Source organism: Calliphora vicina, chromosome 1 (genome assembly GCF_958450345.1).
Source record: "Calliphora vicina chromosome 1, idCalVici1.1, whole genome shotgun sequence".
Lineage (NCBI taxonomy): Eukaryota > Metazoa > Arthropoda > Insecta > Diptera > Calliphoridae > Calliphora > Calliphora vicina.
Window position 1 is genome coordinate 156,393,193 of NC_088780.1, and position 27,730 is coordinate 156,420,922.

A 27,730-nucleotide genomic window follows, 5' to 3' on the forward strand; every position below is an offset into this window, starting at 1 on the left:
CGAAAATTTATTTATTTTTTTTTGTTTAATTGACTATAAAAAAAAACAAAAAGAATACACTAATGAATATTCCACATGAAATTAAAAAAGAATAGTTAAAGGGAAAAAGAAAATATATAGATAAAATGAAGTAACAAATCGTACGTTGTTATGGTCCTTATCATTAACAATTATTCATTTTTTGTAACATAGATTGCAAATTATTGTATATTTTCTTTAAGATAACAAAAGTCAATGTTTGTTTTTAAAACAAAACAGAAAAAACAAACACTTTACCATAGCACAAGATAAGATTTTCTAGTTATTACTCACTCTACTACCACTCGATTTTAATTGACTCTACATGCAACTTCTATTTATTTATTATTTATTTATTTGTACTCTTAACGAAAACCTGAAACCGAATTTGAACATTCGACAGAATGAAAGAAACTGTTGTTATTTACAATTTTGTAACAGACTAGAGAAAGTTTTAAATATCTTTACTCGCACAGTAGTATTCTTTTTTGCTATGTTTAAGTATATATTCGTATTTAATTTTTTAAAATTTTTTTTTTTAATGTAAAATTTCATAACACATTCACTCACGCATACACACACATGATGTTCACATATTTAGTAAATTTAAATATAATAAAAAACAAGCTTTGTCTTACTTTTTTAAGTAAAAAAAAACACTCCTAACAAAATTCAATAAATGTTTCAAATATTTTTCAAGTGGCCAAACTTTATAATGTGGCCATTTAGTTAGTTTATTATTATTGTTGTTTGTGTTGTGGCTGCGAGTAAATAATGTTGTTGTTTACTCGTGAGTGTTTTAATTGAGACTGAGGTTTTTGTTATTTTTACGTTACAATAATTTGTTTAATTTTATTAAATAATTTTTTGAGTGTGCTCTCTTGCTAGCTCCATGCTTCAGTTAAGAAAAGAGAGCTGTTATTAGATAGACGACCCCCTTTGTCTAATACCAGACAACTGGATCTTGGATATTATGAACAAAAAAAAACCCAACAATAACAAGTATAAACAACACAAAGAATACCTAAACAAAAACAAAACTTCTGTGAACCTTTAATAACTGATATAAAACGACTTCATAGTTCACTTTTGGGGTAAACTAGTTATAATTACTGCACATGATTGTACTCTGTCTGCATACAACAAATAAATTCAGTCGTAAACTAAAAACATAAAATCCAATAAAGAATTATTGGTGATTTGTCAATAAGTCTAAAAAGATTTCCAATTTTTCGATTTATGTCATATCAATAAAATCTTAATTCAGAATTTAAAAAAATCTGCAATGCGTTCCCTAAATCTATTCATAGGCTTTTATTTCAAGAGAACTTATTCATTGTTAAATCAATTTATAGCAGATTTTTATTAATTTTTTCACTATTTTCAATTTGATTTTTTTTTTTTTGGTGCAAAAATTAAAATAGAAAATGTTTTTTTCCGGATCACAGTTTCATACAAATTACTCCACATAATTTTCCTCTGATATTGCTTAAATGTATTTTATGGGCTCCATATTTTCCGAGTTATTATGCCTTTGAAGTTGAAACTCTATTTTATCATATTTTTGATATTTGTAATCGGATCTAAAAATTTTTTATAACGTTCGAAATAACTTAAAAATGGGATATAAAACTTCCCTTATTATTATTAACACATTTAAACCCAATTTCCAACTTTTGATCTGAAATTTTTTAAATGTATTTTATTTCGAAAAATACCTTAATAATTATAACTTTAATTTAAGACATCACACTCGTCTTGGTGTCGGCGGCTTCACATAAAATACTTTTCTTGATAAACTCCGGCTTTGCATACAATATTATTCTTGATAGACGGCCTATGGCCAAACACCGACTTTTTATTAAATTATTTTCTTGACTACCATTCAACGGCCGGGCGGAAGGACTTTAAACTGTGTGGTATGTCGAACACCGACTTCGCATAAAAAGTTTTCTTGATATATTCATCTTGTTAAGTCCTTAGTTCATATAATATTATTGAATTTTTTTAGTTATACATATTAAACTAATCGGATAAAAACTGTAAATATACATAAGGCTGTATATCGGGAACTATTGAAATAAATTAGAGTTTAGCTGAATTAATTGATAATTCAATATTTAAAATCCATTTAAATTTAATAGCTTAACCATTCCATAAAACCATTCATTATGAATAAATTCATCATTAATTCCTTAGTACATAATTCAAACATGATTGAATCATTGATCATATCCTTAATTAAAATGTATTACAAAATCATTCAATTTAAATCAATTACAAACTAGTTTGCAATAATTTTGTAATATTTAAAAAAAAAAACGTTGAGTTATATTTCAAAAATATCGTAATAAAATTTGGAACTTATTGGTATATATTAGGGTATTCAATTAATGGGGTTTCAGGATTAATCGGTTAATCGAGCAAATAATTAATCGGGGTTTAGATTTATTCGGTTAATAATCGGTTAATTTTAAATTATTCGATTAATTATCCGAATAATTTGTATTTTAATTTTATATTGAAGGGAAAATCAACAATTCAATAAAACAATAAATAGGAAATCTTCTGAAATAATCTTTTAAAAAAAAATATAAGTTAAATGCTTTCTTTTTAAACGATTTTTTTTTATTATTATTTATTTTCAACAACCTAGCCTATTGGCCATAATCGGTTATAAATTTCTACTTAAAAAAATAGTTTACATTAAAAATTTTTTTTTTTACTCTCTCACTGATTGTAGAAATCGAAAGTAAGGCATGATAAAGAATATCCAATTGCTCAGTTATATTTTTAGTTTTCTCTAAGCATATAAAATCCTCCATCATACCATTGGAGTTCTTTTTTGATTTTTTTAGATTTTGAATACTTTATTAGTTACGTCAAGTTCTGACAAAAGACTCGTTTCAGTAATGTCTTCAGTTTCGTCCTCGGACTCATTAGGACAAAGTTCATCATAGAAATATTCTAGAAAAAAGGTCATTTCCAAATTCCTTAGTTTCAGTTTTCGTACAATGCAAAACAAAAATACTATTGCTAGAAGGAAATGTTCACGAGTTAAGAAATAAAATGTGTGTGTTTTAAACTATATTTCTATATAAAGTGCAAAAAAAAAAGAAATTTCGGTTAATCGACACAAATTAATCGGTTTATTTGTTATTTGAAAATCGTAAATTTTAAATTATTCGAACAGTTAACCGACCAAAATTAATCGGTTAACCGATTAACGGGTAATCGATTGAATACCCTAGTATATATCGAAAGGTCATTCAATCAATGGGAAGATAAATTTTGCCATTGTAACAACTTAAATACCGAAATAATAAAACGGGGAAAATATGATCCAAAAATTTTCCATAAAGGATCACGCTCTGCAGTTTTTAAATTTTTATAAATAAATCGAAATAGGCATGTCCGTCTGTATGTTGAAATCCACTTACATCAATATATCGGGAATTCTTCGAGAAAATCGGCACACAAATGGCTGAGATAAAATAAAAAACCGGGACAACCTCGATTTTTGGCCTATTTTTGATGTATATCTGGATTACTAAGTCATTAATATAGACAATATGGATATCTAATGATAGATATTTTGTCCATTGCAACGCTTGGGAAATCGGGAAAAATATTGTAATAAATTAAAATTCTAAATTGAATGAATTTTGAAAAATTTATACTATAATTAATACATCACTATTGTATAACAGATTATAACTTTTTTTTATATGTAACTAACATACATAACACATTTTATTAACATTATACATATTATAACATTACACTTAACAATTTTGTTACTTTTCGGCGCAAACATTAATTTCACAATTTTTAATTTAATATTGCATTTCATAACCAAATTAAATCGATATTGTCAATAATTTTAACTGTAGGGTGTTGTTATTATGCAAAAACAAATATTAACACTTAACCACATCAACAACCTGATCCAAAACAAAGGAAAGTGCATTGTCCAGTTATTTCGTGTTTTTGTATTGTAAAATCCAACAGAATTTACAAAAGACGCACAGAATATAAACAAAGCTTTTTATGTACCGTCGAAATACCTTTTGGTCAATAAACCCACCCGCAAGGATATAAAGAGAAAAACAAAATGAAAACAAAAATAAAAATCAGCCGTTATGTTACCACAACAACAATGGCACAATTGTAAAATTTTGTACTTTTTGTGTGGCTCATCGTTGGTTTTTTACGAATTGGAATTGGGTGGTCTTCATACCTATGTCCCATAGGGACAGGTTTGTACTAGATTATAGAAACAGATTGCATTTTAGGCAGATTATTCCGCAAAGTCGGTTTTACATGAGATCATCTACAAAGATGATATTCTAAAATAATCCGAAATTTAACAAACCCATGAATCGGGAAATTAGAGCAGATGATAAATAAGAATAGCTCCACTATATTCTGCAATACCTGGTAAAAATTTGGTTATGTCCATAGCTCTTCCTAGGTCTTCAGTAATCTTCAAGCACTTATGGCAATTTTACATTGGGCGCTTGACTGCCGACTTTCAAGCAGATTATTTTCCGAGCTGCCGTGGAAGAAAAATATAAGAAACGGGTTTGCTCATTTGAGCGGCTCATGAGCAGCGCAGTTATACAGAGTTGCATCGTGTTTGAACGGGAGCCGAAGTGTTATTTAATACTTATAATAGCAACTCTGTATGCTTACACTGAACATACGTTAACAAATAATTGGATTATTTTTCCTCTTTTTTTTGTTACTTTTGTCTTGATGAGGCAGCTCAACTTTATTAAATTTAAGAAAAATCTATTTTTATTTATTAATAAGATTAAGTGATTTGTTTAATATTTAAAATTGTGTAACGCATTTATATTATGGAAGATATGCAAACTGATAGTAATTCTCAATTAGAAATTATGCATGAAACACAAAGTGAAAAGAGAAGTCAGGCGGTAGAGGAGGAAAAAGCCGGCTATTGTTATTGGTAAACAAATATAAAAACCAAAACAGAATTAAGAAAAAAAATATGAATACTTTAACAAATGAGTTAATTTCTTATATTTCAGCGGCAAGGATCGAAATTTAAACATCATTGAACTGTTGTGTGCCAATTGTAGTCGATGGTTTCATGAATCCTGTATTGGTTATCAAATGGGCAAACTGGTGCCATTTATAACAAACTATGTTTTTATCTGCAAAAACTGTTCTCCAAGTGGTTTGGAGAACTTTCGTCGCTCACAAGCCTGTACGTGAAATGAAAATGTTAAACAATTTCAAATTGATTAATTTACTTGGTTTCTTTACAGCCATACCACAAATGTGTGTCACTGCCATTGCCAACATGAGACAGAATTCTTTGAAAGAGGGCAAACCGAAGAGTATTTTCAGTAAAGACAAAGATATTATACCATTTATAGAACAGTATTGGGAAGCTATGACAACAATGCCGCGCAGAGTTACGCAATCGTGGCATACAACGGTACAACGTTCCTTATTGAAAGATGTCCAAATAACATTTATATACGAAGAACATCCCGAAAACGGATCCATGTTTGGTTTGTTATCCTCCGATTTAACTCAAATTAAGCCTAGTTATGAGGCTATGGGAAAGTTGGGTGCACTAAGACTGGCGGAAGATGGTTATGCCCAAGGTAAGTACACTCAATAAAATAATATTTATTTACAATATGTTAATCGGATATGTTCTTGTGCAGAAATCATTATGTACGTTAACATTATTTGTGTTTTTCGATTTGGGATTTTTTGGTATTATCCTATATGTTACCTTTCATTGAACCGGTTATTGCCATATTATTCATTTAAAGGAGTTATAGCTTTTGAAAATTGTCAAGTACCACAAATCAACATTAAAACTATAAAATAATCAAGTATTGACCTTATTCTTGGTAGAATTTTGATGACCCTACTTAGAATTTTTGTCTACTAATTTATATTTGCCATTCCATGTAAGGTTTAAATTGGTTTATTCACGTTTAATGTCCGAATTATTTGTTTGCCTTGCAGTTATTTCGGGTACACTTACTACCAATATAGCTAAGTTAAATCATATTGTCAACATGATTTTTCGTTTTTTATTTCTGGATTTGTTTCCTTATTTCTCGGATGTCCCTTTATTTAGAAGCTTTACATTTAGTAGTTCTACCCGCAATCCGCAGATTATAATGCATAGAATTGTTTATTCACTCTATGAGAGATCATTAAATATTATTTATACAGATTTTTGTTGGGAAGATTTTTTGTTCCGATCGACTAGCTAGATTTTCTCCTAAAAATTCTTAAGCAAAATGGTTTTGTTATACACTGCAGCCAAAAATATGCATATCCGTATGGAAGAATAGCTTAAGTCAAAAAAAAAGTTTTGAAATAGGTATTTCCAATTTTGTGTAATTTTTATTGTTTTTACAAAAAATCTGTAACTCTGTAACATATTGGTAATAAATTTATTAGACATCAAAGATACAAGTTTAAAAAAAGTATTGGTAAATAGAGAAGACATTTTTCGTTATCAATTCGCCCTTATGTCGACTTAAGCTACTCTTCTATATGACCACAGATATCTTTAAAATTTAAAGATATCTTTAAAGTTTAAATAAAAGAATTTATTAGTTGTTCGTTCACTTTATCTCTTTTTTAAACTCTTGTGAGAGTTATTATTATAGAAATTTTAAATTTAGTAGAATATCTCTATTACTATGTTCCTTTCATTCATAAACCGCCGTATAGGTATACATATTTAGAAACTTTTTGCAGTGTATAGGTAGGTATGTACATAATTTTTTATTTAAAAAAATCATAATTAGTGTAAAGTAAAAAAGCCACAGTAGCCTAGCGGGAAAAATATGCAGTAAAGAGGCCTGACTAAAGGCCTTTTATTTTGTTGCTGACACAAGGAGACCCAGCCGTATTGCAAAAACGTTTAAATTTTACACGGCGTCATAAGGAAAGCAGGGTCTTCTGTTAGAGGGCTGATAAATGGCCTACCTACCAGTGAATAATCAAATGAAAATAAATAAATTATATTATAAGTGTCCCAGAAGTAGAAACTTTAGAAGGCCTACAAAGTGAAGCCCTAGCATTTTTTACCGCTGGGAGTAGTTGTTTTTTCTACACACATACATCCATCCATACATAGATGTATGAATGTGTAAAAACACTCCAATGCAAACGTCATTATCTGCTGCAGAGCAGTAACGTCAAGTGAAATATTTTTATTAACCTCTATGTATTCTTTCGATTATATCCCAGCAGTTATGCAAGTAGTCAATGTATCCCTTATAGACAGTAATTGTTACAAATGTCTGATCACTTGGCTGACTCCAAAATGTTGGGTCATTTGACTCGTATGTGCTCTTTGTATACAGAGAGAAGTCAATTGGTTAATTTATATATTCCATATAACCTTGTGTGACGTCAATTATCACTTTAGCTTCTCTAAGTAAACTAGAGTATAGTCACTTTAAACGTTTATTTTGCACTGCACTTTAGAAATTATGTAGTTATTTTACCAACCAGATGTAATATATTGATCAAGAAACCTGTTAGATAACGAGTAAGCTATTTAACTCTGTAACCGGTACGTGTCCAATGTGTTGACTACTTTGGACCTGCTATCAGACAGTCTCATTGTAATCCAAAAGAGTCAATTGAACACCTTAGGACATGCACGTGTTAAAATAACTAGTCACGTTGCTAGTTATGTAACTACATAGTTGTCACCCAAAATTTTAGGTAAAATCACTTGTTCGGGACAGTCTTCTAGAACTGCTGGGTTGTACAATGTATATTATTATATAGTTTGTTGTTGGTCGTCTTATTGTGTTTTGTTTTGATTTTGTTTGTTGCTGTTGCTGTTGCTGCTGCGGTTGTTGTTTTTGTTATTGCTGCTTCGTATTTGTCGTTGAAATATTGTTCATTGATAGTGTATTATTTCGCTGGCAAACATTTTATAGTTAATTTTCTTAATTTTTCTACAAATTGGCAATTGTTTTATTATTTAGCCATTTATTGTACATACATTTATTAATTTATCAGAAAGAGAGGGAGAGAGTGAGATTTAGCTTCGAAACAAGTGGAACAATATATGCAGCAATTTTTTTTATTGCTGATTTATCGGTATAGCGTAGTATAAAGGCAGAGAAGGAGTGGAATGTGGACAAGGTGTTTCGAGGATTGTGTTGAAGAATGAGACATGCAGTTGCCCTAAATTAATGTTGAAAATAACATTTAAAAAAGGAACAAACTTGTATCTATACAATTTATGTGTGATTAATGTGGCTTTAGATCATTTTCTATTTGATTTTTATTATTGTTAAATTGTACCTGACCCAAAAGTGAAACAAGCTAAAATCAAAGAAACTAAAAAACCATGGAAAGTGTGGTTACGCGTGATGAAGAACGTACGTAATATTATTCATTAATATGATTGTATATTAAAATGTTAATTTTTTTAACGAGTTGCTATAATTATTGCAGGGGGTTGTTGAGGGAGGGGTGTGTTCTGTGTTTGTTTGTGCATTACAATTTGTGACACGTACTCATTTATAATGCGCCATTCCCATCAATCTTAATCAAACACAATAATATCTATGTTTTATATAAATCTATTCTTAAATTTCAGCTTCTTTATCGAAAAATAATAGACAAAATAAGCGGAAATTTCCTGGCACAGATTCGGGTCCTACTGGTAAAAAGGGTAGACCCAGCTCTGATATAACATCTAATGTGAAATTACCTGCCCATGGTTATCCTTTGGAACATCCATTCAACAAAGATGGTTATCGTTATATATTGGCAGAGCCAGATCCACATGCTCCATTTAGGCAGGAATTTGATGAATCGTCTGATTGGGCTGGTAAACCTATACCGGGATGGTTATATAGAACCTTAGTGCCTAACAGTGTACTCTTGGCATTGCACGATCGAGCACCACAACTAAAAATCTCTGAAGATCGTTTAGCCGTAACCGGGGAAAAGGGATATTGTATGGTTAGAGCCACTCACTGTAAGTTTTAATAAATTTTTCTATAAATTGATTAGTAATAAGTGTATGATGTATACCTATTACCTATAAAAATATTGTATTCGTATTTATTTTTTTGTACTTCTAGCTGTTAACCGTGGTCGTTGGTATTTTGAGGTAACCATAGAAGAAATGCCTGAGGGTTCAGCCACACGTTTAGGTTGGGGCCAGGAGTATGGTAATCTACAGGCCCCTCTGGGTTATGATAAATTCGGTTATTCTTGGCGTTCGCGCAAGGGTACACGTTTTAGTGAAAGCCATGGCAAACATTATAGCGAATCATATGTAGAAGGTGATACTCTTGGCTTTTTAATCGATCTACCCCAAGAAAGGGAAGTGGACTATCTACCTAATACTTTTAAAGATAGAGTAAGTAAATACAAAACAAATTATTAAAAATCTTTTAGAATTTCACAAACATACGTAATATACGGGATTCATAGGATGACTTTTCAGTCATGCAATTCTCTTTTGAATTTGTTTTTTTTTTCTCCACCCTCTTGCCAAAAAACTCATAAAATCATGACTTAAAATCACCAAAAAAGTCATCGTGTAAATCCTGATCCATCTAAATCTAAAAACTTCCATAAAAAATGCTTATTTAATATTGTTATGTATACCCAAATTGTACTACGTTATAAAAAATGTATGTTTTTTATCTATAAATGATCTGTGTGGGTGAGGTGTATAACTTTTTAAGTTTTTGCAAATATTCAAAATATGTACTTTAGAAATAGTATTTTATTTTCTCGCAATCTTAACAAATTTCACTGACCAAAGTTTTGTATAGAATTTTGGGATATGAATATTTATATCATTTGTTAATTTTATTTTTATTTATTTTCAATAACCTAGCTTTATTGGCCATAACCGGTTATAAATTTCTACTTAAAAAAATAGTTTACATTAAAAAATATTTTATTGCCTTGAAGTCACTAAACTTTCGTAATATGTTGATTGATTCGCGATATTATCGCAGATTTCAGATGAAAAGTATTTTAATTCAATCTTTTAAATTGTTTGCAATATTTGGCCGCCATTAATTTAGTATATTTAATTTTTTTTATACCCTTCACCTTCGTGAGAAGGGTGAATAATTTTCCAAATATAATTTTCCGACCCTATAAAGTATATATTCTGTATCCTTATAGATAGCGGAGTCGATTAAGCCATGTCCGTCTATCTGTTGAAATCAATTTTCCGAAGTCCCCAAATAACTTACATACACGATTCATACATCAATATCTCCGGATTTTTTCCGGCTCGGAAAATATTTCCACAAATGGCTGAGATATAAGGAAAAAACCAGGACAACCTCGATTTTTGACCTATTTTTATATCTGGATTATTAAGTCATTAATATAGACAATATGGATATCTAATGATAGATATTTCAAAGACCTTTGTAACGACGTATATAGGACCATAATAAGTTGGACCTACAATGGGTCAAAATCTGAAAAAATATTTTTTAAGCCGAATTTTTTTTTAACAAAAGTTTTTTTTTGCTAAATATTAAAAAACCCCAAAAAAATTTTTAAATTTTTTTTCCAAAAAATTAAAAAAACAACTTTGGAAAAAAAATAAATTTTAATTTTAATTTAAAATTTTTATTTTGAAGTATAATTTGGTGAAGGGTATATCATATTATTCTATGAAGTTTAGATCATTTACTGCTAATTCCAACCAAAATTGTGCAAAAATTTGCGTAATTTCTGTTTTGGAGACACTCTTATATTTGAAATTAAATGAATAAACTAAAATTAAAACATGTTTGATGCTATTATATTTTTGATAACGTAGTTATTCATTTGACTTAGATATTAATTTAGCAATTTTGAGAAAAAAAATAGACTTATTTTTCTTTGCATATCACAGTATAACAACGAAATAAATGCAAACTTTATTTATGCATACCATGTATTTTTACTCATTTTAGCATTTTGTATTAAAATCGCAATTTTCATAAAAAGTGGCCTTAACACATTTGCACACTAAGCTATCTAAGTGTTTTTTTAAATACTTAATAAACAAGTAAGAGTGCTATATTCGGCTATGCCGAATCTTATATACCCTTCACCTTTGTTGTGGATGCATTACTTTTTATAATTAGTATATAGGTATGTATGTACATTGCCCACTTTCAGCGTACAGCATCCTAAATTTATCAAGAACACAAAAAACAACAACAACGCCAAACGAAACAGAACACCAAAAGAAAAAACAAAAACAAAATACCCAAGGCAATGAAACCAACCAACCACATCCAAATATACGTTTAATTGTATAAAAAACAACAACAACGCCAAAAGAAATAAAACACAAAAGAAAAACAAAATACGCAAAGCTGCACATCCAAACATACGTTTTGTTGTTTCTTTGTCAAAAAAACCAACACACAACCAAACAAACGTTTAGTTGTATAAAAAACAACAACAACGCCAAGAGAAACAAAACACACAAAAAAACAAAATACGCAAAGCTTGCACAACCAAACATACGTTTTGTTGTTTTTTTTGTCAAAAAAACCAACACACAACCAAACAACCGTTTAGTTGTATAAAAAACAACAACAACGCCAAAAGAAACAAACCACAAAAAAAAAACAAAATACGCAAAACATCCAACCATACGCTTTGTTGTTTTTTTGTCAAAGCATGCAATACATTGTGTTTTTTGATGAAATTTTCAGAGGTTGTCTCGGATTTTTGCTCATATCTCCGTTATTTATGGACGGATTTTGCTGATTTTAAATAGCAAAATTCTCGAAAGTATGTCTGACAGAATTGTTGAAGATTTGGATCCCGGAGATATCTGGGGCCTTCAGAAAATTGATTTCAACAGACAGACAGACAGACGGACAGACAGACAGACAGACGGACATGGCTTAATCGACTCCGCTATCTATAAGGATCCAGAATATATATACTTTATAGGGTCGGAAATGAAAAATGTAGAAATTACAAACGGAATGACAAACTTATATATACCCTTCTCACGAAGCTGAAGGGTATAAAAATATATTCCTTGAAAATAAGGAACTACATAAATTTGTCTTTCTTTACAGCCGCTGGTTAAATTCAAATCGCATCTTTACTATGAGGACAAGGATAAAATTCAAGAGACATTGAAAAATTTGCGCATAGCACCGGGTAGTAAAATAGAATTTTTTAAAAATGGACAATCTCAGGGTGTAGCATTTAGTGATGTTTATGCAGGATCATATTATCCAACCATATCAATACATAAAAGTGCCACAGTTAGTGTGAATTTCGGGCCAACATTTAAATATCCAGAAATCATAACAAACTATAAAGCAAAAGGCGTAAGTTGATAGATACATCTTCTAATACTTACTGCACCTACAATGATCTCATGCCTAAACTTCTTTTATTTTCAGATGTACGATCGAGTTGAAGAGTTGATATGCGAACAATCTCTATCGGATTTATTGTACTTAACCGAAAATGAAGGAAGATTACGTTTGGATAACTTCAGCATATAAAAAAGTAAAACTGAAAAATTAAAGACTATTGTTTGGTCGATAAAATGTAGTAAACTAAATCTAAATATGTAAAAATAATTAAATAAAAGTTTCTTTTGTTTTTATCGTTTATATATAAAAATAATTGTTTATTCTTTGTTAAAAAGTTTAATTAGTATATTGTAGAAAAGTATCTTATTTGAAAGCGTGAAATTTCGAGGCACTATACGGTAAGTATAAAGCATTAAAAGTAGTAACTCTGGGATACTGTACTGCAGCCGATATTGATCTCCCTGATGTTGTTGTATTCGAACTATTAGTTTGTGTAGAGGCATTCGTTGTAAAGCCTCCTAAGACTAACTGATGTTTGGTCGATAAATTACGAGTAAAGCTATTGTTGTTTGATCTCAATAAGTTTGACCTTGGTCCACTAGATGAGGGCGTTGTGTTTGAGTTGCCCATTTCACTGGTCGTTGATGTAGTTGTAGGTTGTGTGCTGTATTGCTGAATAACTTGCTGTCTAGATGATATGGATGGTAATATAATTGAGTTTCGGTTATTAAAAAACCGATTAGCGGCCAAGGGAACATGCCAAGCTGACCTATGACCTGTATGATAACGGGATCGGGATTTTTGTTCTTGTGCCACAGCGGCCGATTTAGCCTGTTGTATTTGTGTCAATTGTACAAAACTGGGATTTTTATTTTGGCTCAAACTTCGAAATTTCCTTCTAGAGTCCAATACATTTAATATAGGAGGCATTCGAAAACGATTAGTTGCAGTAGTGGCTAAAGGAACTTGTTGTATAGGCGTAGGTGGAGAACGTAATGAATAAGAGGAAGTCGAACTAGCACACTTTCTTTTATTAATTAGTGTTCTATTTGTTTCACGTTGGTTTAGTTTCAAAGGCGCCGAATTTAATGTAAAATTGTCCATTAGTTGACACAAATTGTTATCTTCTTCTGATGATTTGCGTATGGACGGTGTGGGAGTTATTGATACATCTGCTATGCGATCTCTGGTTAATGTTATTTTATCTTCGTCCTCTTCATCAGACGACAAGTCGAGACTAGGCAATGATTCTATATCCAACGAGTCAGAACTTAAATTTTTCATTTTATATTTGCTTTTGTTAAGTAATTTAGGAAATTTCTTTTGCCAGTCCAAAATTTCCTTTTTCAAATCATCTTCTGCTGTTGTTAATGGTTCTATAGCACTTAACATCTTTTCAACTCTTTCCCATTCCATTTTGTTTATTTTGATAGCATCATCTGCCCAGGGAATAGACCCAATTGAGCTTCTATCCACACTACTTGAAGTATAAGGCACATCCTGTAGATATCCTTGATTATCAAAATCTTCATCGTCCTCCTCATTACCAAATAGATCGTCGTCTTCAAAACTGTTTGATTCCAAAACTTTTGGTTTTAAATAAAACCCTAGACTAGAGGTCATAGTTTTAATTAATTATTTTTTTGTTCAGCTAGATAAATCAATTTTTTATTGTTAAATTGTAAAGGAAAAAAATATTTGTTTTGAATGTTATTTTTAGAGAGAGAATCTATAAGTTCTCTCTTTTTCCTTAATATCCTTTCATAGTTGTTTTAAAACGTATTGCAAGAAGGTAGCAGAAAGTGCCAAAATATACAATTGTGTTAAACGCGCAAATCTGACAGCTGTCTACTGTAAACTAGAATAATTTTTTTTCACGTAGAGGCGTTTCATATTTTATACCTCACGCGGATAAGTTTTATAATTGTTTGTGATTTAATTTATAATATAATAAAATGAGCTTTTAAATTAATAACACAACAAGTTTACAAGAGTTTGTATATAAATAAATAAATTAAACATGTGGCATGAAGCCCGTAAACAAGAACGCCGCATACGCGGTCTTATTGTTGATTACAGACGCCGGGCAGAACGGAGACAAGATTTTTATGAAAAAATTGTAAGTATATTTGTCAATTATGGTTAAAATATAAATTAATTGTTTATTTTGTATCCATAGCAAGCGGATCCTACACAATTCATACAAATTCATGGCAGACGTTGCAAAATACATTTGGATCCAGCCGTTGCAGCGGCCGGAGATGGAGCTGCAATCATGCAAGTGATATTGAATTTATTATATTCATTTATAGTGGTACAAAATTAAAAAGGGTAGAATTGTAAACGTTTATTATAGGCATTTTAAAAAAGATCATATTCCGGTTTTGCAAATGCGATCAACTTGTAAATATTTCAGGAAATTGCTAATTCTGGTAAAAGATAAATTTGTGAGAAATTCATAAAAGTATACAATTAAAAGTTGAGTTGCACAGACATAAATACATACTTCCTTTCGATTGCATACTTAAATAGCTCTTAGCGACAACTTACATTGTTTCATTGAATAGTAATAAATGCCTAACTGCAGGCATTTCTTTTGTTAAAACCAGTTCCTTAAACATGCTTAACTGCATACAATGTGTATACGTATAGATTTTTTAATTATAACTCACATTTTAACGCATCTATTTCCATTCACTTTTCATTTATAAAACAGTGTTCCTTGGCAAGGCCAACATGATAACCTAATAGATCGTTTCGATGTTCGTGCTCACCTGGACTATATACCTGTCATACCGAAAAGCTCGGATAATGATGCGGACATATCTCAGGAAGAGCGGCAATGTAACTACGAACGTTACAGAATATTAGCACAAAATGATTTCTTAAATGTGTCTGAAGAGAAATTTTTACATCAATTATTTTTGGAGGAACAGTTTGGCGCAAATGCACCACTGGAGGGTCAAAGTAATCAGGGCAAAAAGAAATCACAGAAGTCGGGCGCTGCTATAGGGTATTCGTATGATGATTCAACGGAAAATCCTGCGGATGCTCAACAACCTTTTGCACATCTAAAGCATTCAATAGCTGCAGGAGGCGCAGGAGGACCTTCAGCTGGTACTGCAACTGCAGCCACTATGAAGAAGACTGAACATGAATCAGAATCAGAGTCGGACTCTGATATGGATATGGATGTATCCATAGAAGTGACGAAGTTGGATACAAATCAGGCACATGAATTAAATGCATGTGGTCGTAATTATGGCATGTTGAGTAATGATTTCTACTCCTATTTGACAAAAGATGCTGATGAGGCGGACGCATTACGCTTAGCCAGAGAAGAGGAACGTGAAAAAATCCTACTAGGAGGTCGTAAGTCAAGAAGGGAAAGGCGAGCACAAAAAGAAAGGCGAATTGCAAGGAGACCTTTTAGTCCGCCAAGTTATGCGGCTAAAGAAGATAATATAGGAAAGGATGAAGAAAGTGATTCAAGGTCACCTTCTCCATCTGATACCACCGAGAAAATCACATATATCACATCATTTGGTGGTGAAGATGAGTTGCAACCTCATTCCAAAATTACAATAACATTGGGCAAGGGATCTTCTACATTGGGAGCAGCGTGTGTGGGTGCAAGTACTTCAGCTGCCTTAGGACAAACTACATATGCTCAGAAGGTAAAGGAAAATTTGGAAAAGCTGAAACAATTAAATGTCACCACAAAGAGGAGAGCCACCCGAAGTCATAGCTATTCACGTAGTAGATCGCACAGTCGAACACGTAGGCGTTCGCGGAGATCTCCTCGTAAATCTAGATCTAGAAGTGCATCGTACAAAAGACATCGGAAAGTTGACAAAAGGTCTGCTACCCGTTCACGATCTAGATCGCCAAATAAATTACGTAGTTCCTACTCGAGAAGACATAGGGAAGGTTATAAACGATCTAGAACTAGATCACATACGAGATCTCATTCTAAATCAAGATCAAGACGTAGACGCTACAATACTTCATCGTCGTCATCATCAACATCGTCAATTGTCCGAAGTTCCGTGTCACCATTGCGAACAAATTATAAATCATTAAGAAGATCAAAACGCAGCCCTAAGAATATTTCATCTTCAAAACACAGATCTCGTAGTTCTTCACTATCGAACACAAAGCGTGGCAGAGCAACAGATGCAAAAGAGAAATCCAAATCTCCTCGCAAAGCCTTAGAAACTGCAATTACTAAACAAACCGAAATTATATTGCCCTCAATAACCTCAACAGCGCCATTGAAAACAGCTTTAACAGTCCCCCCTCCGCCTGTACCTCCGCCTATTGAAACAGCCGTCAGTAAACAATCATTACCCGTTGTAAATGTTATCGAACCCCCTCCTCCGCCACTAAAGCGTTATTATGGTCGGAAAAAAGATGAATATTCTTCATCTGAAAATAATTCAGAATCTGAAAATAACAATGATGAGGACACTTCAGCGCAACCTCCAAAAATTAAAGAAACATTAGATACTCAAGAACTAATGGATGTGGACACTACGTAAGTGTAAAGTTGACCCTCTATGAGTTTGTTCTTTTCTATTGAAAATTAAACAAATTAAATATAAAATAATGTTTAAATATTATTTAAATTTCAGCTCTGAAAAGTCTAATCCTTTGCCTTCAACTTCAACGTATAAGGGAAAATCGCAACAGCAAACGCCGCAACAAACAGGCAAATATGGCTCCAACGCGTCTAATAGTAATGCTCCCGAAACCAAAGTCAGTAAGAACCAACAAATAAATTCAAGCCTCACACACCAATATATCTATGTATATGGAGACCACAACCTGTCTAGTGAAATTAACGAATCAAAATCCACAAAAACTATACTACTACTATATATATTGTGACTTTGACAAATACTAGAACGTACGAGACCTATTACGAATCCATTTAGTAAATCATAAGTATTTTAGAGACTTTTTTTACCGGACCAAAGGCACTCTCAATAATGATAGAACTTGTTTGTTAATTATTTAAAGTGACTTCTTACAGGGATCATCTGGAAGTGGAGGTGGTGGTGGCAGTAGCAGCAGTGGACGATTAAATTTACGCGAACGTTTAAAAAGGAAAATGCAGAATTTGCTTAATAAGCAATGTAAGCGAGTGTACAGTGTGGCACCAATCAAGCCTTTAGTTATTTTCAACCCACCGTAGATATTAATGTATTTTTTGTTGCTAATTTTACAAATTGCAGATAAAGCTGACAAAAAAGCTGAAATTGAAAAAACCGAAAGGGAAAGACAATTACAACAGGAACGAGAAGAGGAAATGCGTGAATTATCCATAAAATTACGCAGAAGGTTTGATACTTTGTTTGTTATAGATCAAAAACAAAACATTCACAATATTTGTATATAAATTACAGGCAAAGAGAAATACGTCATCGTTATGGGTCACAAAATAGTAAGGAATCGGAAAGTGATACTTCGGACACAGCTGTAGCTACCAAAACAAAACGTAGCAAATCACGTAGCAGCGAACGTTCTAGTGTTAAAACATCCAGACGTCGTAGTCGAGAGCATAAACACAAATCACCATTAACATTAAAACGTTCTGCTAGTCGTGAGCGCAGACGATCACCAAGTCGTTCTAGTAGACAACCTAGGTCATGTTCTCAATCTCGTAGTAGGCGTAGCAACTCAAGACGACGAAGACGTAGTGTATCGCGTCCCAGACGTCATCGAGAGCCAAGCTACGAACGATCTTCGCGTTATACTACTGAAAGGTCACGATATGACGATCGTCGTAGGCGATCAACATCAAGAAATGAACGTGAACGAGATAGAGACCGTGACCGCGAACGGGATCGAGATCGTGAGCGAGACAGGGATCGTTTGCGCAATAGGGATAGGGATCGTGATAGTGATAGACAAAGGTATTGGGGTAGTAGTGGTACCTCAGATCGTTATCGCTCCGATAGAGGCGGCGATGGACGAGAACGCTCGGATAGAGATAGACATCATCGGGATCACCGTGCTGCTGAAGGTTCTCAACCGTCTGCTGCAAGTGCTACTACCTCTTCAACGACAGCGAGTCGCAGTCGTGTTGTTATTTCAGCTCCACCAAAATTAAAGAAATTGGTGGATTATTAGTTTCTAACTTTTAAAGGGATTTAAAGTAATCTCCTAATTATGTTTTATCCATTTTTTTCTTTCTTTTTATTTTAAGTTTAAATACTTTCTTAAGAAAATAAAAAAAGATACATATGTACTTGTTAAATTTTTAAAATCAGTGTTAACAAAAACTTTGGAAATAAAACATTTTAAAAATATTTAAACATGTTTTTAATATTACTGGCTTTTCGTAACAAACTATTACTAATTAAATAGAAAATAACATAACATTGATCATTGAATAATTGAAAAAAGACAAACAAAAAATTATTTTATTAGAATTTTGTTGTAATATTTTTTAAATTGTTTATAAAATTTCTTTGAAAATCCTAAACGAGTTTAAGTTTTGAATTTGTACTTTAAACACAAAGTGTGAGAGGGGTGTTTGGTATGATCGTGTTGGCGTAGTTTCAAGGTCACAGAGTGTCTTTTGAATTAATGAAGAAAATATTTTCAAAGTTTTTTAGGGATAGCCCATATTCTCCTAATTTTTCGAAAATGAGAGCTATCGAGCTTACGATAGCTATTATTAAGGGTCATTGATTTCAGTTTTCAAATTTAAGGTACTGCTCGATTTGTATGGTTTATATCGCAACAAGCAATTTACGCAATTTTGATTTCTTAAGGGGTACCACATATTCTCTTAATTTTTCGAAAATGAGGGTTATTGATTCATATTTAAGGTACTGCTCGATTTGTACGGTTTATATCGCAACAAGTAATTTATGCAATTTTGATTTCTTAAGGGGTACCACATATTCCCTTAATTTTTCGAAAATGACAGTTAATGTTTTCGATGGCTATTATTAGGGGTTATTGATTCCGATTTGTGGGCTTTATATAGCAACAAGCTATTTACGCAATTTTGATTATTTTCAAAATTTGTTATGGGGTAGCCCGTAATCTGTTAATATTTAAAAAATGAGTTGTTGTCTTTGATAGCCATTTTTAGTGTCCAATATTGTACTAATTAATTGTATAATTATGTTCCTGAAGTGTTTTACTATTGATTTATTTCGTCTGAAGTGGTCGTTTTGACAAATGCTGAAATTAACTCATATTTTATTTACATTTATTGTTATTTGTTATGGTTTGTGTACGAATGTGTTTTTTGGCAACATTTTTTTTTTAAATCTTAATTAATGCGGTTGATTTGCACTTCTTTATTTCATGAAGCGCGTAGAATTCAGTTAAAAAAACTTGTTTCGTTCACGGCGATAAATTATCCGACAACGCGAATTTATAGAAGGTGACCTCAGAAGAACGAAACAAGGTTTTTTATTTTTTTTATTCAGTTCTTTAGACAATTGAACTGTCAATTCACTTGTGTTTGTAAATGCGAAAACCCAAAACAACAACAGGCAACTTTGACATTTCAATTATCTTTTAATAAAAACAAAGTACCTGTTGCCACCTTCTATAAATTCGCCTCGTTATCCGACTAATGTCATAATCGGCAACAACAAATAAACAAAACGCAAAATGATAAATATTACCCGTTTATTAATCAAAAGACGTAAGTTGTAATAAATTAATTAGAAATATAACTATTTTTCAATACCTATGTTTTATAGCTCTGGTGCAAATACATAACAAAATGAGTAGTTTAGCTGAAAGCAAAGGACCTGTAGCTGATGCAATTTCTGTAGCCATAACAGAACATTTGCAACCGGTGCACTTGGAAGTCATAAATGAGTCCTACATGCATAATGTTCCCAAAGGAGCTGAAACACATTTCAAAGTTTTGATAGTTTCGGAAAAGTTTGAGGAACTACCATTGATAAAGGTGAATGAAATATATTGCTTATAATTTTAATTACAATAAACACAGTAAGTAACAGATTTGTATTATTGAAATGAAACTATTAAAAAATTAGTTAAATACGTGCATTAGACTAATATAAGTATTTAATTCAATGTTAATTTTTATAAAAAGTAATAGAAAGAAATATGGATTCTCTGATACCAAAAAAGTGCCTTTTAAGATCAACTTTTGTGACAATTACTGATTTTAAATTATAGTTTCAGTTTTCGATTGGTTTCGGTTTTAAGCTATTTTATTAAATATTAAGATATAGAAACAAAATCAGTTGTTAATTCAGTGTAATAAACTTGTAATAATAAACTTGTAATAACTTATTTTTAGAGACATCGTTTGGTGAACCAAGTGGTTAAAGAAAAGTTGGAGGATCTATTTCCCCACGCCTTGTCTATAGAAGCCAAAACACCCAAACAATGGCAGCCCACTTACACCGTAGAACCCAGTCCAAACTGTAGAGGAGGTTTTGGAAAGTAAATGAAACAAAGTGTCGTATCCAATGTAACTACCGATAAGTTTTGGCGTTTCTATTTATTTAATTCTTACATAAAATAAATGTAGCTTTAACAAAATATGTTTAACTATATTAAAATATAAATATATTAAAAATTGCTTTAAAATATCATCCATATATTTTTCTTTTTCAAATCGAAGGCAGTTCGTATACACTCTTTCTGGCAGACAATATAACATCATTAATACCTACGCCATCATAAGCTGAACCACACAACGAAAGCGGTAATTTGTAGCGTTGTATATAACGTCTTATGTCTTCGACCCTTTGCCTGTGGCCGACATTATATTGCGGTATACATTTTTTCAAAATATGCACCCTAGTTGTTTTGGGTTCCTGATGTATACCCAATATATGCTGCAGCTCATTCAGCGCTATATCTAAGAGTTCCTTTTGTGTAGGATTTCTGCCAAAATAGTGCTCAAACCATTTGCCACCCATCATGACTGTAAGCACGGTGTTTTCCTGCATATCAAAACAACAACTATCGAATATTACACCCAAAATAGGTCTTCTTTCTAAAGGAGGAACTAAGAAACCAAATGCAGACTGTTTCAGCAGATCGTTAGTGTTGTACTGTAAATTGACTACAGCTACATCGGCATAGGGTATTGCTAAAAGTTGGCCCGCTAAACCAGGATGTTGATTCTTGAGGCATGCGGCTAGTTTGTAGCTGGGTATGGAACTAATCACATGTTCGGTTTCTATTTCCTGGTCTTTAATATTTAAACGTGCTCCATTACTAGAGAAAATCATGTCTTTGCATTCTGAGCTTAGATTAACTTCTACGTTGTGGTCCTTTAAATATTCGTTCATACGTCTAGGCAGAGTCTCCAAACCGTCTTCTACTCCGTACATGCTCCATTTTTCTTTCTTTGCTTCCGTATATAAATTCGGTTCTTTTTCGGCAAATAAACCCAAACCTTTCATGTCTTTTTTACTTTTATTCATGGTACTCATAAGCATGCCTTTAACTACCCCACCGTATTTCTGCTCTGTTTCAAACAGGTCATTCATTAAAAAACGAACACTTATCTCTTTTGCATCTCCCGCACAAATGCCACAAATCATAGGACTTATGGCATAATCGGCAATCTCTGAACCAAATCTTCTGTGAACAAAATCATAAATGGACTCATCGCCATACTTGATTTTTTTCGCACCAGCCATTAAATCATTCCAAACTGCCATCATTAAGGGTTGACTAAATGGTGGTATGGTTTTCATTGCACCTCCTAAACTATTGGGAAGCATACATAGCTTACCCTTTGCATAGATCATGCGATTCTTGGCAGCAGCATGCGAAGATTTGATACCTTCTATAGGTACTTGAAGATCTTCTATCAACTCTAACGTATTAGCTCCTGGTATACCCTTGGGTCTAATTGTTCTTGGTCCCGCTTCAAATATGAAACCCTTTTCTTTATGTTTTTCCGTTCGTATCCAGCCACCCACACGATTGGAAGCTTCAAAGATAGCAGTTGGTTGACCAAATTTTTTCAATAAATAATAGCCGGCCGAAAGGCCACTAATGCCTCCTCCCAAAACAATGGGCATAGTTAAATTAAACAACTATATATTTGAAGATGTATTTGCGATACTATTAAGTTTTAATAAAAAAATGATAAAAAAAATTAACATTAATTAAAGAAATTGAACTCTAAACTTCAACAATGACAATAATTTGTTGTTATCGGTTTGACGTTTGCAGTTTACCTTCATCAGCTGGGTAGTACACTCATAGAAAAATGTTAGAAAACATCCCAGTAGTTTTACAAGTAGTCAATGAATCCTTTATAGACAGTAATACTCACAAATGATGTCTGATCACTTGGCTGACTCAAATTTATATATTTTGGATCATTTGACATGTATGTGCTCTTTGCAGTGCCGAGAGAAGTCAATTGGTTATTTTATACATCACAGGTAATCTAGCGTGTGGTCAATTGGCACTTTAGTGTCTTTAAGTAATCTAGAATATAAACACGTTTTATATAAGCTGAAGTCGCACTGCCAAATTTAGTACCGATCGGTCATAAGTCATGTCACCAAATTTCATAACGATCGGTTCATAATTAGTCATAAGGTCCACGCCCGAAAATCATTTTAACGATTATAGATTTCTTAAAAATGTTGGTATCCAAATGAAATTCAACACAAATAAGTTTCATATATACAGAAGATATGCCTCCTAATTTTATGGTGATCGTTCCGTAATTATTTATAAAGAAAACTATTTATAATCATATGTATATGTACTTGGTGTAGGGTAGCATATGGTCGGGATTTTACTTGTTTTTTTATCAAGAGTGATAATAGTACTTCACTAGATCATCCGTCGAGTAGCGATGAGTTTACATGGTCTCCACCAGGTTTTACCGAATTAAAAGACAGAGCAGAAAATTTGTCGAAGGCAAAAAAAAAAACAAAAACGGGCCTGATTGGTCTTAAGAAGTAATGACAATGACGCGCGAGTTATTAATCAAACCAGATTTATTTTGCGACATATAAGTATATAGATCGTTGATTAGAAACTTTAGCCACATCTTATACAACCTTCACGTTATTATATAAAATAGATTAGGTCAATTCAGAAGGTCTCCTATCATGTCATAATATTGTTATGAAATTGTACTTGAATTCAAATATAACGATTTTAAGGGCTGATTTAAAAGTAGCATAATGCTTTCAAATAACATTGCTGTAATAGAAAACTGTAACATATCTGTGGGCATTATTAAAAAAAAGCTTTCAGTTGACCATTGATCGTAAGTTGGCAACGCTGTTTGAATTCGAATATTCAGTTAAAGAACATTGTAGAAAGTACACCACAGATGGCGTATGATCTAGAATATTGGAACTTTGACAGTTAAAGAGCAATCTAGAGTGCAGATGGCAGTGTTATAAATAGTGGCAGAGGTTGCAGTCGTTAGTCAGTTTATCAGAGACGCTTTTCGAATAAACATTATCTGAGTGCCTTAAAGTGTGTTGTGTTTTTCAAGTAAATTCGTGTACATTATAAATTGTGTCTGTAATTCTGAGAATTTATAAACCTGTATAAAAAACATTGAGTGGCTATTTAATTCTGTGGTTGTTGTATATTTTAAATAAATAAAGAGTTGTTACATTTTTATACCCTTCAGCTTCGTGAGAAGGGTATATATAAGTTTGTCATTCCGTTTGTAATTTCTACATTTTTCATTTCCGACCCTATAAAGTATATATATTCTGGATCCTTATAGATAGCGGAGTCGATTAAGCCATGTCCGTCTGTCTGTCTGTCTGTCTGTCTGTCTGTCTGTCTGTCTGTCTGTCTGTCTGTCTGTCTGTCTGTCTGTCTGTCTGTCTGTCTGTCTGTCTGTCTGTCTGTCTGTCTGTCTGTCTGTCTGTCTGTCTGTCTGTCTGTCTGTCTGTCTGTCTGTCTGTCTGTCTGTCTGTCTGTCTGTCTGTCTGTCTGTCTGTCTGTCTGTCTGTCTGTCTGTCTGTCTGTCTGTCTGTCTGTCTGTCTGTCTGTCTGTCTGTCTGTCTGTCTGTCTGTCTGTCTGTCTGTCTGTCTGTCTGTCTGTCTGTCTGTCTGTCTGTCTGTCTGTCTGTCTGTCTGTCTGTCTGTCTGTCTGTCTGTCTGTCTGTCTGTCTGTCTGTCTGTCTGTCTGTCTGTCTGTCCGTCTGTCTGTCTGTTGAAATCAGTTTTCTGAAGACCCCAGATATCTTCGGGATCCAAATCTTCAATAATTCTGTCAGACATGCTTTCGAGAATTTTGCTATTTAAAATCAGCAAAATCGGTCCACAAATGGCTGAGATATGAGGAAAAAACCAAGACAACCTCGATTTTTTACCTATTTTTTTACCTATATCTGGATTACTAAGACATTAATATAGACAATATGGATATCTAATAATAGATATTTCAAAGACATTTGCAACGACGTATATAAGACCATAGTAAGTTGGACCCACAATGGGTCAAAATCGGGAACAAATTTTTAACCCGAATTTTTTTAAAAAAAAAAAAAATAATTGAAAAAACAAAAAAAAAATTTTAAAATTTAAAAAAAAAAATTTTAAAATTTAAAAAAAAAAATTTTAAAATTTAAAAAAAAAAATTTTAAAATTTAAAAAAAAAAATTTTAAATTTAAAAAAAAAATTAAAATAACAATCGAAAAATTTTTTTTTCCAAAAAATTAAAAAAACTGGAAAAAAAACTAAATTTTGTTTACCTAAAAATATTTAAAATTTTGAAGTATAATTTGGTGAAGGGTATATAAGATTCGGCACAGCCGAATATAGCACTCTTACTTGTTTAAACTACTAAACGGCTTTTATTTGCAATCAAAAGTTTCCGGTTTATTTAAAGGAAATAAACTAGCGTTTTAAAAAGGTTAAAACGTAACAATATCCTAATATTTCAGCGGCGGTTTGGCTTAACCGACTCTTAGGCGTTCGGCGCAGGGTAGTATTATTTTAGGACATTTTTTGCTTGAAAGGCAAAAAATGTCGGTTAAAACCAAACACAGAACTTTTAGTATCTGAGATATAGGTAAAAATGCAAACATCGTGGTAGTTGTGGTTTTTTGTTTATATCTCAGCCATTTATAGACCGATTTTCAACCAAATGATATGAAGTCAATAGCAGCTAAAACCAAAGTTGCGGAATTAACAACTTTTGAATTTTCTTTTTATATATTTTTAAGAAATTTGGATCCACTATAGATTACATGGCGAAATGCTATTAGGATATCTTTTACAAAAGTTAATAAAAAAACGATAGAATAACTTCTTCTTAATTATAAATGTCCCTTCTGGACAAAGAAACATTTCTTTTGAAGCTTTGCAAACATTTGTCATGATTTGAAATATATGTAAATTATTTAAATTAAAAAAGGAATTTGTGCTTTTCATGTTATGTGTATTTGTTGTTGTTACCATCTTCTCTGTTATAAATACATACATCTAATCAATTTACCTCCACTTGCCTAAGTAAAAGAGTAAAACAGCTACAAAGAAAGATATTTTATAAATTTTTTTTAATATTAAAATGCAGAAATCTTTGTATCAATATTGGTGAAAATGCTAATTGAAAACATGACAGCATGCCAACATTTCTTCATAAACTTTTGTTTCTTTCTGCTGCTCAGCATGACAGGGCACAGTGGCGAGTAGGATGCGGAGGAAATGTTGTTGTTGCTGTTTTCGTTGTGGATTAGGGACAGAGACGAGGTGAATGTTGTGTCTGTCAGAGCACAAGCACACACACCCAACATACATACATGCATATGTACATTTATTCATAATAAACAAGTTGAAATGTAAGTTGTATGTCTGTAAATGCTAGATAAAAATTTAGATAAAAACCGGAAATAAAATCTATAAAATAAAGGAAACAAATGTGTATGTGTAAGTAACGTTTATTTAAACATTCGTTGTGTTGTTGTTGTTGTTAGTCTAATAACGTAACAAAAACAAAGCGGAAAAAATATCATAACAAATAAAAACAAACACTCATACACTAACACTTTTCCACGCTCTCTTTCTCTTATCGACATAATAGAGCGACAAAGCCAAATCATAATATTTAAACATGTAAATAACACGCACACTCTCTTAATCATCAACATCATCTAAAAGAATGCAGGAAAATGAATAATAAAATTAATAAAAAAAAAGAGTTGTGGGCTGAAATTCTTAAGTTCTTTCCCAAATGAATAGTCAAAAGTGCCAGAATATTTTCTTAAATTTTTATTCCACATATGCCTAGTAGACCTGTAGTTAGAAGGAAATTTTCTCGAAATGAGCAAATTTCAAATCTATAAAACTATTAATAATTGTACATATTTAGATTTTTTTTCGAAAAATTTTGTTTTTCAGTTTTTATTTAATAAACGGCGAACGTCTCATAGACTTCTTCATGGGCAACCAATTATTCATTGGTGGTAATAAATTTACACACAGTGATATACATATTAAGACTAAGACCAATGTCTAATTATAAATAATCATCAGCCAAAAAGAAATTCAAAGGAAAGCCATTAAAATGGAACTACTCACAGCGGAACAAAACTCCAATTTCCATCAAATAACTCATGGTTACAACAACGTCGAAAAACAGGTTAAGAAAATGGCTCGAGCTGGCCGCAGGTTGTATCAGAAAAATATAGCTTGCTGGGCCAAATATCCAGCTGCCAATGGCAATACACAAGTGATCTACAAAGCCATCAAGCAATTAAGCGGTTTTAAACTCGCGACCAAATATAAATATAATCAAAGATCGACTTGGACGAATTTTTTGAGTTTCCACCGCTGGCAACAGTCTCACCCAGTCCAACTTCTCAGCTAAAAATCAGAGGCGACATCCAAGAAGCGACATCTCCACAGCACGACTGACTATCGAAGAAGTAAAAAGAGTTACTCCTAAGCTCAAGAACGACAAAGCTGCTGGTCCACCCGAGTTCTTGAATACATGCCCTGACCTCATAACATATATACATATATATGGACACTAGAGTGATAATCAGTTATATGGAAAATTTTTTTGAAGAGTGGATATTGTGACACTAGGCCTAAAAGTTAAGTGCTGAAAATTTGAGCCAAATCGGACAACGATTCCCACGACAGCCGGTTTTACGCACCGTAATGACTCGAGTTCACTCGGCCAAGGGCTGTCAACTCAGCAATAACTGTTGCTACAACAACAACAACGATTTTTGGGCGCGCATCGAGGTCAAAGTTCAGATATATGCAAAATTGTAATATTTATATGAAACAAATAGGTGAAAATTGTATTATCGCCAAAATTCGGAAAAATGCAAATTTTTCAGTTTTCGTAAAAATTTTCCAAATAAATAAATACTTTTTCGTAATTATCGTTGTAATGAGATAT

The 27,730-nt window shown here is 32.3% G+C and overlaps 5 protein-coding genes across 6 annotated transcripts; 3 read left to right on the top strand and 2 right to left on the bottom strand.

Moving 5' to 3' along the window:
* Positions 1 to 4,777: 4,777 nt before the first annotated feature.
* Positions 4,778 to 12,675, top strand: ash2 (Set1/Ash2 histone methyltransferase complex subunit ash2). Of its 2 annotated transcripts, XM_065516302.1 has the most exons (7): positions 4,778 to 4,990; positions 5,073 to 5,251; positions 5,313 to 5,657; positions 8,645 to 9,028; positions 9,135 to 9,415; positions 12,114 to 12,371; positions 12,447 to 12,675. In XM_065516302.1, the coding sequence occupies exons 1-7, from the start codon at positions 4,881 to 4,883 to the stop codon at positions 12,549 to 12,551; spliced, it is 1,662 nt and encodes a 553-aa protein (XP_065372374.1). In that variant the 5' UTR covers positions 4,778 to 4,880; the 3' UTR covers positions 12,552 to 12,675. The 2 variants fall into 2 exon arrangements, with proteins under 2 accessions (XP_065372374.1, XP_065372375.1); XM_065516303.1 differs by lacking the exons at positions 4,778 to 4,990; positions 5,073 to 5,251; positions 5,313 to 5,657 and adding an exon at positions 7,981 to 8,423.
* Positions 12,647 to 14,254, bottom strand: LOC135964188 (uncharacterized). The gene has a single exon (XM_065516304.1). It carries the CDS (start codon positions 13,983 to 13,985, stop codon positions 12,726 to 12,728), a length of 1,260 nt encoding a protein of 419 aa, XP_065372376.1. The 5' UTR covers positions 13,986 to 14,254; the 3' UTR covers positions 12,647 to 12,725.
* On the top strand, positions 14,238 to 18,676 carry LOC135964185 (CLK4-associating serine/arginine rich protein). The gene is made up of 7 exons (XM_065516301.1): positions 14,238 to 14,481; positions 14,542 to 14,639; positions 15,079 to 16,899; positions 16,997 to 17,120; positions 17,398 to 17,500; positions 17,600 to 17,705; positions 17,771 to 18,676. The coding sequence occupies exons 1-7, from the start codon at positions 14,383 to 14,385 to the stop codon at positions 18,495 to 18,497; spliced, it is 3,078 nt and encodes a 1,025-aa protein (XP_065372373.1). The 5' UTR covers positions 14,238 to 14,382; the 3' UTR covers positions 18,498 to 18,676.
* Positions 18,677 to 19,949: 1,273 nt separating this feature from the next.
* LOC135964191 (bolA-like protein DDB_G0274169) lies at positions 19,950 to 20,962 on the top strand. Its single transcript, XM_065516307.1, has 3 exons — positions 19,950 to 20,034; positions 20,093 to 20,304; positions 20,665 to 20,962. The coding sequence occupies exons 1-3, from the start codon at positions 20,001 to 20,003 to the stop codon at positions 20,812 to 20,814; spliced, it is 396 nt and encodes a 131-aa protein (XP_065372379.1). The 5' UTR covers positions 19,950 to 20,000; the 3' UTR covers positions 20,815 to 20,962.
* Positions 20,826 to 22,486, bottom strand: Ppox (protoporphyrinogen oxidase). The gene has a single exon (XM_065516306.1). It carries the CDS (start codon positions 22,406 to 22,408, stop codon positions 20,981 to 20,983), a length of 1,428 nt encoding a protein of 475 aa, XP_065372378.1. The 5' UTR covers positions 22,409 to 22,486; the 3' UTR covers positions 20,826 to 20,980.
* Between the last annotated feature and the right edge of the window lie 5,244 nt (positions 22,487 to 27,730).

Bases quoted from the DNA above. Each gene is read 5' to 3' on its own strand.
- LOC135964185 (XM_065516301.1), top strand. From the start codon at position 14,383: ATGTGGCATGAAGCCCGTAAACAAGAACGCCGCATACGCGGTCTTATT. The intron at 14,640-15,078 runs GCAAGTGATATT...TTTATAAAACAG, and splicing joins GGAGATGGAGCTGCAATCAT to TGTTCCTTGGCAAGGCCAAC. The intron at 17,706-17,770 runs GTTTGATACTTT...TATAAATTACAG, and splicing joins TCCATAAAATTACGCAGAAG to GCAAAGAGAAATACGTCATC.
- LOC135964191 (XM_065516307.1), top strand. From the start codon at position 20,001: ATGATAAATATTACCCGTTTATTAATCAAAAGAC. The intron at 20,035-20,092 runs GTAAGTTGTAAT...TATGTTTTATAG, and splicing joins CCGTTTATTAATCAAAAGAC to CTCTGGTGCAAATACATAAC. The intron at 20,305-20,664 runs GTGAATGAAATA...ACTTATTTTTAG, and splicing joins AGGAACTACCATTGATAAAG to AGACATCGTTTGGTGAACCA.
- Ppox (XM_065516306.1), bottom strand. From the start codon at position 22,408: ATGCCCATTGTTTTGGGAGGAGGCATTAGTGGCCTTTCGGCCGGCTAT.
- LOC135964188 (XM_065516304.1), bottom strand. From the start codon at position 13,985: ATGACCTCTAGTCTAGGGTTTTATTTAAAACCAAAAGTTTTGGAATCA.
- ash2 (XM_065516302.1), top strand. From the start codon at position 4,881: ATGGAAGATATGCAAACTGATAGTAATTCTCAATTAGAAATTATGCAT. The intron at 5,252-5,312 runs GTACGTGAAATG...GTTTCTTTACAG, and splicing joins CTTTCGTCGCTCACAAGCCT to CCATACCACAAATGTGTGTC. The intron at 9,416-12,113 runs GTAAGTAAATAC...CTTTCTTTACAG, and splicing joins CTAATACTTTTAAAGATAGA to CCGCTGGTTAAATTCAAATC.